The 14,589-nt window shown below is 36.6% G+C and overlaps 1 protein-coding gene across 1 annotated transcript in view; it reads left to right on the forward strand.

Moving 5' to 3' along the window:
• LOC128643993 (monoacylglycerol lipase abhd6-B) overlaps nucleotides 1-14,210 on the forward strand; it is a 79,603-nt gene extending 65,393 nt beyond the window's left edge. Inside the window, exons 5-7 of the mRNA XM_053696760.1 lie at nucleotides 5,844-5,898; nucleotides 7,638-7,738; nucleotides 12,018-14,210. Of these exons, the coding sequence (XP_053552735.1) occupies nucleotides 5,844-5,898; nucleotides 7,638-7,738; nucleotides 12,018-12,194 (333 nt within the window). The 3' untranslated portion in view covers nucleotides 12,195-14,210. The remainder of the gene's footprint in view (nucleotides 1-5,843; nucleotides 5,899-7,637; nucleotides 7,739-12,017) is intronic.
• Nucleotides 14,211-14,589: the final 379 nt, after the last annotated feature.

Here is a 14,589-nt window from a genome sequence, read left to right on the forward strand (position 1 = left end):
AGAAATGTGAAAAGTCCCCCTTGGAAGAGAGCCTTTGAATTCCAGAAAATATCCCTGGGACACAATTTCTAAAACCCAGGGATCGTGAACATCTCTTGCCCAAGCCTGAGCAAAGAGAGAGAGTCTGCCCCCTACTAGATCCGGTCCTGGATCGGGGGCTACCCCTTCATGCTGTCTTAGAGGCAGCTGCAGGCTTCTTGGCCTGTTTACCCTTGTTCCAAGCCTGGTTAGGTCTCCAGACTGACTTGGATTGGGCAAAATTCCCCTCTTGCTTTGCAGCAGAGGAAGCTGAAGCGGGACCACTTGAAATTCCAAAAAGAACGAAAATTATTTTGTTTGGTCCTCATCTTATTTTATCTATCCTGAGGGAGGGCATGACCTTTCCCTCCAGTGATGTCTGAAATAATCTTTCAGTTCAGGCCCGAATAGGGTCTTTCCTTTGAAAGGGATGTTTAAAAATTTAGTTTTAGATGACACATCAGCAGACCAGGATTTAAGCCATAACGCCCTGCGTGCTAAAATGGCAAAACCTGAATTCTTTGGCGCTAATTTAGCCAGTTGAAAAGCGGCATCTGTAATAAAAGAATTAGCCAATTTAAGGGCCTTGATTCTGTCCAAAATTTCTTCTAATGGAGTCTCTATCTGAAGAGCCTCTTCTAGAGCCTCAAACCAGAAAGCAGCTGCAGTAGTTGCAGGAACAATGCACGCAATAGGTTGAAGAAGAAAACCTTGATGAACAAAAATTTTCTTCAGGAGACCCTCTAATTTTTTATTCACAGGATCTTTGAAAGCACAACGGACTTCAATAGGTATAGTTGTACACTTAGACAGAGTAGAAATAGCTCCCTCCACCTTAGGAACTGTCTGCCACGAGTCCCGCATGGTGTCAGATATGGGAAACATTTTCTTAAAAACAGGAGGGGGAATGAACGGAATACCTGGTCTATCCCACTCCTTAGCAATAATATTCACAATCCTCTTAGGGACTGGAAATACCTTAAGTATTTATCCATCTTACACAATTTCTCTGGGACCACTATAGGGTCACAATCATCTAGAGCCGCTAATACCTCTCTGAGCAATAAGCGGAGGTGTTCAAGCTTAAATTTAAAGGCCGTCATATCAGAATCTGTCTGAGGAAGCGTCTTTCCTGAATCAGAAATTTCTCCCTCAGATAACAAATCCCTCACCCCTACCTCAGAGCATTGTGAGGGCATATCAGATACGGCTACTAAAGCGTCAGACTGCTCAGCATTTTTCCTTAACCCAGAGCTGTCCCGCTTTCCTTGAAAACCAGGCAGTCAGGATAAAACCTCTGTGAGGGTTGTATTCATAACTGTGGCAATGTCTTGTAAAATAAATGAATTTGACGCACTAGAGGTACTTGGCGTCACTTGTGCGGGCGTTACTGGTTGTGACACTTGGGGAGAGCTAGATGCTAAACCCTCATTTACTTCTGACTGAGAATCATCTATTGCTCTATTTTTAAGTGCTAATATATGTTCTTTATAGTTTATAGATATATCGGTACAATTGGGACACATTCTAAGAGGGGTTACCACAATGGCTTCCAAACATATTGAACAAGGATTTTCCTTGGTGTCAGACATGTTAAACAGGCTAGTAATGTAACAAGCAAGCTTGTAAAACACTGTAATCAAAGTAAATAGCACTTAGAAATAAAACGGTACTGTGCCTTTAAGAGAAAAAAAGCTGCACAAATTCTGCAAAACAGTGTAAAAAAGCAGTAAACATAACGAAATTTGTACAGTAGTATCATATAACCTTAGTAACTTTGCACAGCTATGCAAATAAACAATTAACCCCTTAATGGCAAAACCGGATTGAAAAAAACATCAAAACCAGTAAAAAAGACTTTCAGCACTTTGCCACAGTTCTGCTGTGGCTCCTACCTGCCCTTCAGAACAATTTGTGGGGAAAAAAAACTTCTTTTACAGCCCTCAAACACGGCAGGAATCTCTGGAGAAGCAGTTAGAAGTCTCAGAGGAAAAGAAACTGCACAACTGAGGCGCGAAAATAGGCCCCTCCCACCTCACTCAATGTTTTGAGGCCTAACAGACAAACACTAGAGTGTCTCTAAATTAACCATGTGGGTTAGAAAACTCAAAAACAAGCCACAATGACCCCTTTAGTCCCTTCAAAAAAACGTTATAATTGCATCATTCACTGAATAAACAAAAACGTTTTTACCAAACAGTGTCACCAGTAACTAATGAGCACTTCATGCAAGCTGAAATTCCTATCCAAGTGTCTGAATACAGCTTACCCTTCCCTCATGGGGATATTGCCAGCCTCTTCTAGAAATAACATATTCTGTCTAGAAAAAAATAGACTGAACATACCTTAAAGGGATAGTAAACCCAAAAAATATTTTTAATTCATGAAAAACTTCTTAAAATAATAAATACATTTGTAATTGGTACTTTTGTAAAATTTTCTTTCCATTTTTTGTAATTTTAATTGGAAACTTAGTACTGCGCCAAACCCCTTTTCTAAACATTGTGTCCCTGTTACGATCTTTTACCTAGGTAGAAACAACATGGAGGCCCGCATGCGCATTAAAACTATTTTATTAGCAACGCATGCGCAGACTTGTCCCCCCAGTCTCCAGCAGTCTACTAACAGGAGCACTAGTTATTTCACTTGGAGGGGCAGCTTCACACTTATAAATGAATAGGATGAGACATCTAGGAGAGCAGCGTGTATATTAGAATTCTTCCCTGCCTGTGACGAAGTCCATCTGTGTTTTAGACGTTGAATACGGCAGTGAGTTGGAGAGCTATGTTTATTTAACTGTCGGGCTCATCTCCCCCTCCCTCTGGCTGTGTTTGCTTTCATGTGGAAACGGAGCCCTCACCGTCACTAATCAAGCAAACACAGCAAGAGGGAGGGGGAGATGAGCCCGACAGTTAAATAAACATAGCTCTCAAACTCACTGCCGTATTCAGCGTCTAAAACACAGATGGATTTCATCACAGGCAGGGAAGAATTCTAATATACACGCTGCTCTCCTTGGTGCAGGGATAAAGTAGGACAGAAGCAGCTTGTAAAGCGTGGGTAATAAAGTTCCTGTTTATATTGTTCCCTGTCTCCGCTGTTGCCAGTGTGAAGCTGCCCCTTCAACCAATAGAATCAATAAGCTTTGAACAGCTGTGCTTTATTGTCAGTACTGCGCATGCGATGCTGACTGAATGTAATATTTAAATTAAGGGGCCCAGCTGCTTTGCCATTGGATGTGGGGCGGATGCTGGGTTATGAGCCATGCCTTATTTTATGGGCAGTCATTACCGCACATCTCATGACAATTTAACTTTTAAATTTAAGGTATGTTAAAGCTTAATTTAATAAAAAAAATATTTTAAATTATTAAATTTATAATAGTAATTATAATAATATATTTTAACTAGGTTTACATTGGAATCAATTTCTAACCCTTTAATGCAGTTTAGCCTGCAAACTGTTCCCCCAACTGAATTTTTCCTGTACTCTTCAGCCCTTGTGAGAACAGCAGTGGATCTTAGTTACAAAATACTAAGATCATCATCCTCCTTGCAGAAATCTTCATCCCTTTTCTGCCAGAGAGTAAATAGTACACACTACCGGTACAATTTAAAAATAACAAACTTTTGCTTGAGAAAATAAAAACCTAACATTTTTGTCACCACACTCCTCTTTGCCCTTCTTAGAAATTAAGCAGGCAGAGAGAATGACTGGGGGTGGAGCTAAGGGGGGAGCTATATTGGCAGCTCTGCTGTGGGTGCTCTCTCTGCCACTTCCTGTAGGGGAGGAGAATATCCCACAAGTAAGGATGAATCCGTGGACTCAATATATCTTACAAGAGAAAAGATATTGCAGAACTAGAAAAAGTTCAGAGAAGGACCACAAAGCTAATAAGGGGATTGGAGAATTTAAGCTATGCCAAACTGGGTCTGTTTTCTCTAGAAAGACATGATTACTTTATATAAATATATTCAAGGGCCATATACAGAGATGGCAGAAGCTCTGTTTATTCCAAGAAAATTGTTTGTGACAAGAGGGTACAATTTAAGGTTGGAGAAAGGGAGATTTAATCTCCTGCAACGGAAACTTTATTTCATTGTAAGAGCAATAAAATTGTGGAACTCATTACCAAAGGAGATAGTGAATGCCAATACCCTAGATACATTTAAAAATTGTTTTGATACATTTCTGGCTATAAACAAAATTCATTGATATGATTGCTTGTATTAAATGGGTCACCTTTTAGTGGGATTAATTTAAGCTCAACTAGAGCTTTTTTTGTAAGTAAATTAGATTTGTATGGGTTGAACTCAATGGACTTCAGTCTTTTTTTTTCAACCTCATCTACTATGTATTATGGGTATACTGGGCATGTGTGTATGGTGTATTATTTATATGCATTACACTGTAAAATGGCTTATGAATTAATTTACAAACTATTGTAAGATTTTGCTCTAGAATGAAGGTTAACAATGCAGGATATCAATATCTCACAACTTTTTTGCGTTTAATTTACAATCTATTGTAATCAAGTTTTTGAAAGTACTCAGTTCAATACTATGAGAACTCCGAGTCTGCTGTGATTGAAGTAGTGTAATAGTTTCAATGATGGAAATCTTGCAATTTTTCAAAAAAACTGATGTCACCTAAAACAAAGTCAAAGAACCCAGCGTCAACACAAAATTATAACGTAGTGGCAACTTCTAATCTAAAATAGTAGAGTCAGTATAGGGCTAAAGAATTAGATATATTCCTGATTCCTTAGTTTTGTAAAATAAAGTAATGCATTACTTATGAAATGCGCCCAGATGACTTCTGTCCTTACATTCACACAAGAGTTATTTTAACATAGAGAGGTAGGACTGAAACGGAATTGTACACAATTAGGTTACTTCTGTTAAATATTTATAGCATATTAGCAGTTGTCTACGGAGTCCTGCTGGTATAATTCATAATTTATTTATTTTTATTGATGTAAAACATCCTGAGCACGCTTTATTATAACGTTCTCTCGCTTTAAGTATTTTGTGTGCACGAAACAGTCACTAAGGCATGCACACAAAATATTTAGTTATATTGTGCACACACAGTAGTTAAATCGTGCGCACGATGTAACTATAAGAAAAAAAAAAAAAGGCTGCATTCTTCTTCGTGATGTTACACTTATGTGACCAGCTGTACATCCAATCACGCTGCTTATCATAAAGATATGGCCACTTTCGTTTTTATGAAACAGTGTCACATGAGTGGCTTGGTGACATTGGCGGCTGGGTCACGTGCATTAGATAACCAAGCGGCTTACATGACCCAGCCAGTCATATGAGCTTAACATCAGGAAGAAGAATGTGCCATGTTTCTTAAAGTTACATTGTGCGCGTGATTTAACTACTGCATGCCCATGATGTAACTATGTATTTTGTATGCACGCCTTAGTGACTGTCACGTGCGCACAAAATACTTAAAGCGAGAGAACTTTCTAATATAGCATGCTCACGATGTGTTATATCATGTTACATCGTGAGCAAGCTTTCGAAAAAAACATAGGAATGTTTAAAAAAAATTATCACAGCCACCGATCAAATGGCATTCTACTGGGGGTCAGGCTTGTGATTGGCTGACTAGATGTGATCAGCTAGCTCTCAGTAGTGTATTGCCGCTCCTTGAAAAAAAGGATATCAATAGAATGATGCAAATTTGATAATAGAAGTAAATTGCAAAGTTGTTTAAAACTGTATTTTCTATCTGAATCCTGGGGACACATTTTGTTTAATGTCCTTTAAATAAGTAATGCATTTTCAACTTTATTTCATTTCTCCTTTAAGGTCTTGCAAGGACTTGTTGATGTCCGCATTCCTCATAATGAATTTTACAGAAAATGTAAGATAAGTATAAATAAATATTGTAAAAAAGAATGTAATGCACTGCTGTTTTTGAACACATAATTGTATTACGCACCCACAGACCAAGCTTACAATAGAATGTCTTCCCTTTATTTATTTTTTTCTTGAATGTGTTTTGTGAGTGTTCCTTTAAGGCTTCTAAGCACAGTTTTAATACTAAATTTAATTTACTGCAATTTTTTTTTCAAGAAAACCTTTCATATATACTGAAATAGCTGACCAATTAATATGCAAATGGCCTAACAGAACACAATATATTAACAGCATAAATATTTATCCCTGTAAAGGAATGTGCTGTAAAAGGTTTAACCCCGTCACTGCTCGTTAAGGGTTTTCTTGGTTATAATAACGCAAGTCCAACCATGAGTGCTATCATACCCCCCCTCCTTGCTGGCTAACAGAAATTGCAGTCACTGGTTGCGAGACTGCACTATTAAAAATGCAATCACCACAGAAAGACCAGTGACATTTAAGGTATGGATCCATTTATAATCTGGCCCTAAATGTTTTGCAAGCGATAACCTATTCCCCCATAGAAGTCAATGGAGCAATAAAGAGTGTGTGTGTGGGGGGGGGGGGGGGGGGGAGAACAACACCCTACTTGCGTGCAAACCCAGTCGCATATTATCAAGTGCGCAAACCCAACATGAAAATATTAATATTTCACATTCCAATGTTCTTCACATAGCAGAATATGTTCTATTTATTCATAAATACATATTTCTACATATATCTGATGGTATTTTAGTACTATATATATATATATATATATATATACTGTGTGTGTATATATATATATATATATATATATATATATACCTGTATGTGTATATACTGTGTGTATATATATATATATATATATATATATCGCTGCGGAATCTGTTGGCGCTCTACAAATAACCGATAATATATATATATATATACCTGTATGTGTATATACTGTGTGTATATATATATATATATATATATATATCGCTGCGGAATCTGTTGGCGCTCTACAAATAACCGATAATATATATATATATATATACATGATTATATATAGGTATAGATATATACAGATATATATATATATATATATATATATATATATATATATATAGGAATATCTATTTATAAATACATAGAACATATTCTGCTATATGCAGAACACCGGAATGTGAAATATTTACAGTAAATACACAGTATAACACTTATTATGAACTACATTAAATATGAATATTGCATAAATATGTTTTTACATATTTTCATCTACTTAACTGCAAAGGGCGCCAGTGCATATATATATATATATATATATATATATATATATATATATATATATATATAATGTGTGTCAATATATGTGTACATATGTATTTATATGTATGTCTGTAAATACATATATACACATCTAAATACATGAATACATATGTACACACACATATATATATATGTATATACAGTATATTCATACATATACATTTCTAGACTTGTATATGTATGTATCACAATGTTTTTCTAATATATGAGCCCTTATAACTTTTTTGTGCAGTTGGCCCTTTAAATTTAATTTTCCTTTAGTTGACGATATATACTGCACATATAAAATACTTTAATGTTCATTTACAAAGGATAAAACATCTGTGGTGTTGATGTACCCTACAACTGTAGTTAGAATTCTAGTGTCCTCTTTTCTGAACATTCACTTCTAATATTTCTTATTTTACTCTGAAGTATTTTTAGCTTTAGTGGACGAGAAGTCACGACACAACCTACATGAAAGTATGACCAAAATTGTTGTTCCAACACAAATCATTTGGGGAAAACATGATCAGGTATGTATGTCACATTTAAAGGGACAGTGTACTGTGCTTTTTGCCCTCCCCTTTAAAGTGTTCCCAATTATCTATTTTCCCTGCTAGAGTGTATAAAATTATTTACAGATAGCTCTTTTACCTTGATTATGTCCTTTTGAGAAATCTGATTTTGCCAGTTGTATCCCCACCTAAAATGAAAACATAATTTATGTAAGAACTTACCTGATAAATTAATTTCTTTCATATTAGCTAGTGACGTATGGGATATACATTCCTACCAGGAGGGGCAAAGTTTCCCAAACCTCAAAATGCCTATAAATACACCCCTCACCACACCCACAATTCAGTTTAACGAATAGCCAAGAAGTGGGGTGATAAAAAAGTGCGAAAGCATATAAAATAAGGAATTGGAATAATTGTGCTTTATACAAAAATCATAACCACCACAAAAAAAGGGCGGGCCTCATGGACTCTTGCTAATATGAAAGAAATGAATTTATCAGGTAAGTTCTTACATAAATTATGTTTTCTTTCATGTAATTAGCAAGAGTCCATGAGCTAGTGACGTATGGGATAATGATTACCCAAGATGTGGATCTTTCCACACAAGAGTCACTAGAGAGGGAGGGATAAAATAAAGACAGCCAATTCCTGCTGAAAATAATCCACACCCAAAATAAAGTTTAATGAAAAACATAAGCAGAAGATTCAGACTGAAACCGCTGCCTGAAGTACTTTTCTACCAAAAACTGCTTCAGAAGAAGAAAATACATCAAAATGGTAGAATTTAGTAAAAGTATGCAAAGAGGACCAAGTTGCTGCTTTGCAAATCTGATCAACCGAAGCTTCATTCCTAAACGCCCAGGAAGTAGAAACTGACCTGGTAGAATGAGCTGTAATCCTCTGAGGCGGAGTTTTACCCGACTCAACATAGGCAAGATGAATTAAAGATTTCAACCAAGATGCCAAAGAAATGGCAGAAGCTTTCTGGCCTTTTCTAGAACCGGAAAAGATAACAAATAGACTAGAAGTCTTTCGGAAAGATTTAGTAGCTTCAACATAATATTTCAAAGCTCTTAACAACATCCAAAGAATGCAATGATTTCTCCTTAGAATTCTTAGGATTAGGACATAATGAAGGAACCACAATTTCTCTACTAATGTTGTTGGAATTCACAACTTTAGGTAAAAATTCAAAAGAAGTTCGCAACACCGCCTTATCCTGATGAAAAATCAGAAAAGGAGACTCACAAGAAAGAGCAGATAATTCAGAAACTCTTCTGGCAGAAGAGATGGCCAAAAGGAACAAAACTTTCCAAGAAAGTAATTTAATGTCCAATGAATGCATAGGTTCAAAGGGAGGAGCTTGAAGAGCTCCCAGAACCAAATTCAAACTCCAAGGAGGAGAAATAGACTTAATGACAGGTTTTATACGAACCAAAGCTTGTACAAAACAATGAATATCAGGAAGAATAGCAATCTTTCTGTGAAAAAGAACAGAAAGAGCAGAGATTTGTCCTTTCAAGGAACTTGCAGACAAACCCTTATCTAAACCATCCTGAAGAAACTGCAAAATTCTCGGTATTCTAAAAGAATGCCAAGAAAAATGATGAGAAAGACACCAAGAAATATAAGTCTTCCAGACTCTATAATATATCTCTCTAGATACAGATTTACGAGCCTGTAACATAGTATTAATCACAGAGTCAGAGAAACCTCTTTGACCAAGAATCAAGCGTTCAATCTCCATACCTTTAAATTTAAGGATTTGAGATCCTGATGGAAAAAAGGACCTTGTGACAGAAGGTCTGGTCTTAACGGAAGAGTCCACGGTTGGCAAGAGGCCATCCGGACAAGATCCGCATACCAAAACCTGTGAGGCCATGCCGGAGCTACCAGCAGAACAAACGAGCATTCCTTCAGAATCTTGGAGATTACTCTTGGAAGTAGAACTAGAGGCGGAAAGATATAGGCAGGATGATACTTCCAAGGAAGTGATAATGCATCCACTGCCTCCGCCTGAGGGTCCCGGGATCTGGACAGATATCTGGGAAGTTTCTTGTTTAGATGAGACGCCATCAGATCTATTTCTGGAAGTTCCCACATTTGAACAATCTGAAGAAATACCTCTGGGTGAAGAGACCATTCGCCCGGATGCAACGTTTGGCGACTGAGATAATCCGCTTCCCAATTGTCTACACCTGGGATATGAACCGCAGAGATTAGACAGGAGCTGGATTCCGCCCAAACCAAAATTCGAGATACTTCTTTCATAGCCAGAGGACTGTGAGAACCAAATAATTTGTTACCCTGGAAAGAAATGGAAAGTAGAGTTGATTTAGAAGCCATATCAGCATTCCAAGTCTTAAGCCATAAAGCTCTTCTAGCTAAAATAGCTAGAGACATAAACCTGACATCAACTCTGATAATATCAAAAATGGCATCACAGATAAAATTATTAGCATGCTGAAGAAGAAGAATAATATCATGAGAATCATGATGTGTTACTTGTTGTGCTAAAGTTTCCAACCAAAAAGTTGAAGCTGCAGCAACATCAGCCAAAGATATAGCAGGTCTAAGAAGATTACCTGAACACAGATAAGCTTTTCTTAGAAAGGATTCAATTTTCCTATCTAAAGGATCCTTAAATGAAGTACCATCTGACGTAGGAATAGTAGTACGTTTAGCAAGGGTAGAAATAGCCCCATCAACTTTAGGGATTTTGTCCCAAAATTCTAATCTGTCAGACGGCACAGGATATAATTGCTTAAAACGTTTAGAAGGAGTAAATGAATTACCCAATTTATCCCATTCTTTGGAAATTACTGCAGAAATAGCATTAGGAACAGGAAAAACTTCTGGAATAACCACAGGAGATTTAAATACCTTATCCAAACGTTTAGAATTAGTATCAAGAGGACCAGAATCCTCTATTTCTAAAGCAATTAGTACTTCTTTAAGTAAAGAACGAATAAATTCCATTTTAAATAAATATGAAGATTTATCAGCATCAATCTCTGAGACAGAATCCTCTGAACCAGAAGAGTCATCAGAATCAGAATGATGATGTTCATTTAAAAATTCATCTGTAGGGAGAGAAGTTTTAAAAGATTTTTTACGTTTACTAGAAGGAGAAATAACAGACATAGCCTTCTTTATGGATTCAGAAACAAAATCTCTTATGTTATCAGGAACATTCTGCACCTTAGATGTTGAAGGAACTGCAACAGACAATGGTACTTTACTAAAGGAAATATTATCTGCATTAACAAGTTTGTCATGACAATTAATACAAACAACAGCCGGAGGAATAGCTACCAAAAGTTTACTAAGAAAAAATGATTAATTCAAATGCATTATCCCAAATATGAAACTGACTGTCTGAAAAATAAGGAATGTTGAACATTCTGAGTCAAGGCAAATAAATGTTTGAATACATATATTTAGAACTTTATAAACAAAGTGCCCAACCATAGCTTAGAGTGTCACAGAAAATAAGATTTACTTACCCCAGGACACTCATCTACATGTTTGTAGAAAGCCAAACCAGTACTGAAACGAGAATCAGCAGAGGTAATGGTATATATAAGAGTATATCGTCAATCTGAAAAGGGAGGTAAGAGATGAATCTCTACGACCGATAACAGAGAACCTATGAAATAGACCCCGTAGAAGGAGATCACTGCATTCAAATAGGCAATACTCTCCTCACATCCCTCTGACATTCACTGCACGCTGAGAGGAAAACCGGGCTCCAACTTGCTGCGGAGCGCATATCAACGTAGAATCTAGCACAAACTTACTTCACCACCTCCATCGGAGGCAAAGTTTGTAAAACTGAATTGTGGGTGTGGTGAGGGGTGTATTTATAGGCATTTTGAGGTTTGGGAAACTTTGCCCCTCCTGGTAGGAATGTATATCCCATACGTCACTAGCTCATGGACTCTTGCTAAGTACATGAAAGAAATGTCCATTATCCATTGTTCTATCTGATTACTAGTCTCTCACTGAGTATAGAGAGATAAGATACGCTAATGAGGTCTGCTCTCCCTGCAAGTTCAGCCCATATCATTGGGTTGTGGTCTCAATTAGCAGAGGCAGCTATTTTGTATACAAAAATATACCTAAAGGTGCTATTTTACTTACATTTGAAACTCTGCAGCTGGTATAACAAGTCATTGTAAACATATTAAGGGGAGAATGATTTTACAGTATACTATTCTTTTAATGCCAATACAGGACTGATCATTTAGTAACCACCAGACAGTAATGTTTTTTTCTATTCCTTTATTCTAAGGTGCTGGATGTTTCTGGAGCCGATGTTTTGGCAGATTCTATACCTGGCAGCCAAGTAGAAATTCTGGAAAACTGTGGTCACTCAGTAGTAATGGAAAGACCAAGAAAAACGGCCAAACTTATAGTGGACTTTATATCTAATCTACAAAACACAGAGAACAATAAAAAACACGAATGAAATCCAGGATGCCAAGAGCACAACAATAGTTTATTTCTATCTATTGTATTACTCTGAGTTACTCAGGGATATTGTAGAACTCATAGGGAAAAAAAACAGTTCCTAGTGAACTCAGTGTATGAACTGGTAGCTATAGGATTTGATACATCTATACACAGATCTGTAGAACAGCATACAGCTAATTTATACAACACTAAAATATTCAAAACATTGATTTTTTATGATATACAGTATATCCTAATAATTAGCTTTAAAGGGACACGAAAACCCCCCTAAAAATTCTTAAGCATCTTTCCAATTTACTTCTATTATCTCATTTGCTTTGTTCTCTTTGTATCCTTTGTTCAATGTGCAGCAATGCAATACTGGGAGTGAGTTAACGCAATGGGTGAGCCAATAGCATGAGACATATATGTGCAGCCACCAATCAGCAGCTCCTGAGCCTACCTAGGTTTCCTATTTAACAAGGGATACCAAGACAACAAAACAAATTAGAAAAAAAGAATTAAATTAGAAAGTTGAATAATATCAAATGCTCTCCTTGAATCATGAACGAAAAAAAATGGGTTTCATGTCCCTTTAAAGGTACAATATACACCAATTTTTACATAACTGCATGTAATAGACACTACTATAAAGAATAAGATGCACAGATACTGATATAAAAATCCAGTATAAAACCGTTTAAAAACTTACGTAGAAGCTCCCAGTTTAGCTCTCTTTATAAGGTTACTGGAACACCCACTGCAAGTGGGCGATATCAGACACTCCCCCTTCCTTTGCATATGAAAAGACCCTTTACACAAACAGAAGCAAGCTGGAATAGGTATACGTTGGTATTCTCCTAAATCTTTGGGGCTTGGTTAGGAGTCTGAAAATCAGAGCAATGTTATTTAAAAATAAGCAAAACTATACATTTTTTAAAAAACAAAACTTTATGGACTATATAAATAGATCATCTACAAAACATTTATGCAAAGAAAAATCTAGTGTATAATGTCCCTTTAATGAAAATTCTTAATGCTAACGAGATTATAACATTCAGATTTGTCATTTACACCTCGTGGTAGACCAATCAGGTACCTTACTTCATGATTCCAAAATATCTTTGATTATGCAGGCCTTGGCATTTATTTCGGAATAAGTAGCATGCAATACTAAAGTGAATGTACCGTAATTATTTCTACAACCACAATGGGCAGTTACACAATATACTGTGAAAGCAAATCTTCTTCAGAATAAGAATTTATCTTATACACAGCATGCTGAAAGTAGTACTACTGTTTAAACAGAATACAATTCACTTGCATTATCTGCCTTCCAATGTTGTGCTATGCAGTTGCTTTGTCTAAAAAGGAAAAAAAAAATGTGTGAAAAACATAGGAATTAAATAGAATATGTGATGAAACTTTACATTTTCAATTCTCTGGGGCCAATTTATCAAATGTCTGTGGATCTGGTGAACTGCTTGTGCAATGCCGCCCCTGCAGATTCGCGGCCAATTACTAGCAGTGGGTGTCGATCAACCCTATCGTACACGATCGGGCGGATTGATGTCCGCAGCCTCAGAGGCCATTCGGCCCTTGATAAATCTGCCCCTCGAAGTCCATATTTGTGGCAACAAAGCAATTATCGCATACTGTAGAAGCTTCAGATAATTGTTGAAATCATTCCATAAAAAATCTTTTATGTGGCCTGCATGGAAACTTTGTAACTTAGCTCACTGTGAAAATACTGAACTTTTCTTACACCAGGCTATAAAGGAAATTACAACTGAGGAAATTTGTTCCAAAGATTTTTGGTTCCTTTTTTTTTGGCTTGTAAATATTTATAGTATGTACTGAAAACATTACTACACCACCCTGAGGTACTTGTGCGCATAATCTTCCAAACTCCACGGGTTATCCTGTATCCCCTGAGATTTGAAATGAATCTACATATTATTATGCAGGGATGACATTGTGCTGCTAATCATTTTGGGAGAGACATAAATAAAAAAAGATGTAAAAATCAAAATTGTACTTACTTGATTCAGATAGAACAAAATGATTCATCTATAATCAGCCCCATAGACATTAAAGGGATAGTCTAGTCAAAATGAAACTGTCATGATAGTCTGTATACAGGGGGAATATACAATGATGGGAGATACTACATTCCAGAGGTCGTTATTGCAAATATGTGCAGTCACCTGTTAAAGGGACACTAAACCCAAAATGTTTCTTTCCTGATTCAGATAGAGCATGCAATTTTAAGCAACTTTCTAATTTACTCATATTATCAATTTTTCTTTGATCTCTTGGTATCTTTATTTGAATGTAAGCTTAAGAGCCGGCCCGTTTTTGGCTCAGCACCTAGGTAGCTCTTGCTGATTGGTGGCTACATTTAGACACCA

The sequence above is a fragment of the Bombina bombina genome, unplaced genomic scaffold (genome assembly GCF_027579735.1).
Source record: "Bombina bombina isolate aBomBom1 unplaced genomic scaffold, aBomBom1.pri scaffold_811, whole genome shotgun sequence".
NCBI lineage: Eukaryota > Metazoa > Chordata > Amphibia > Anura > Bombinatoridae > Bombina > Bombina bombina.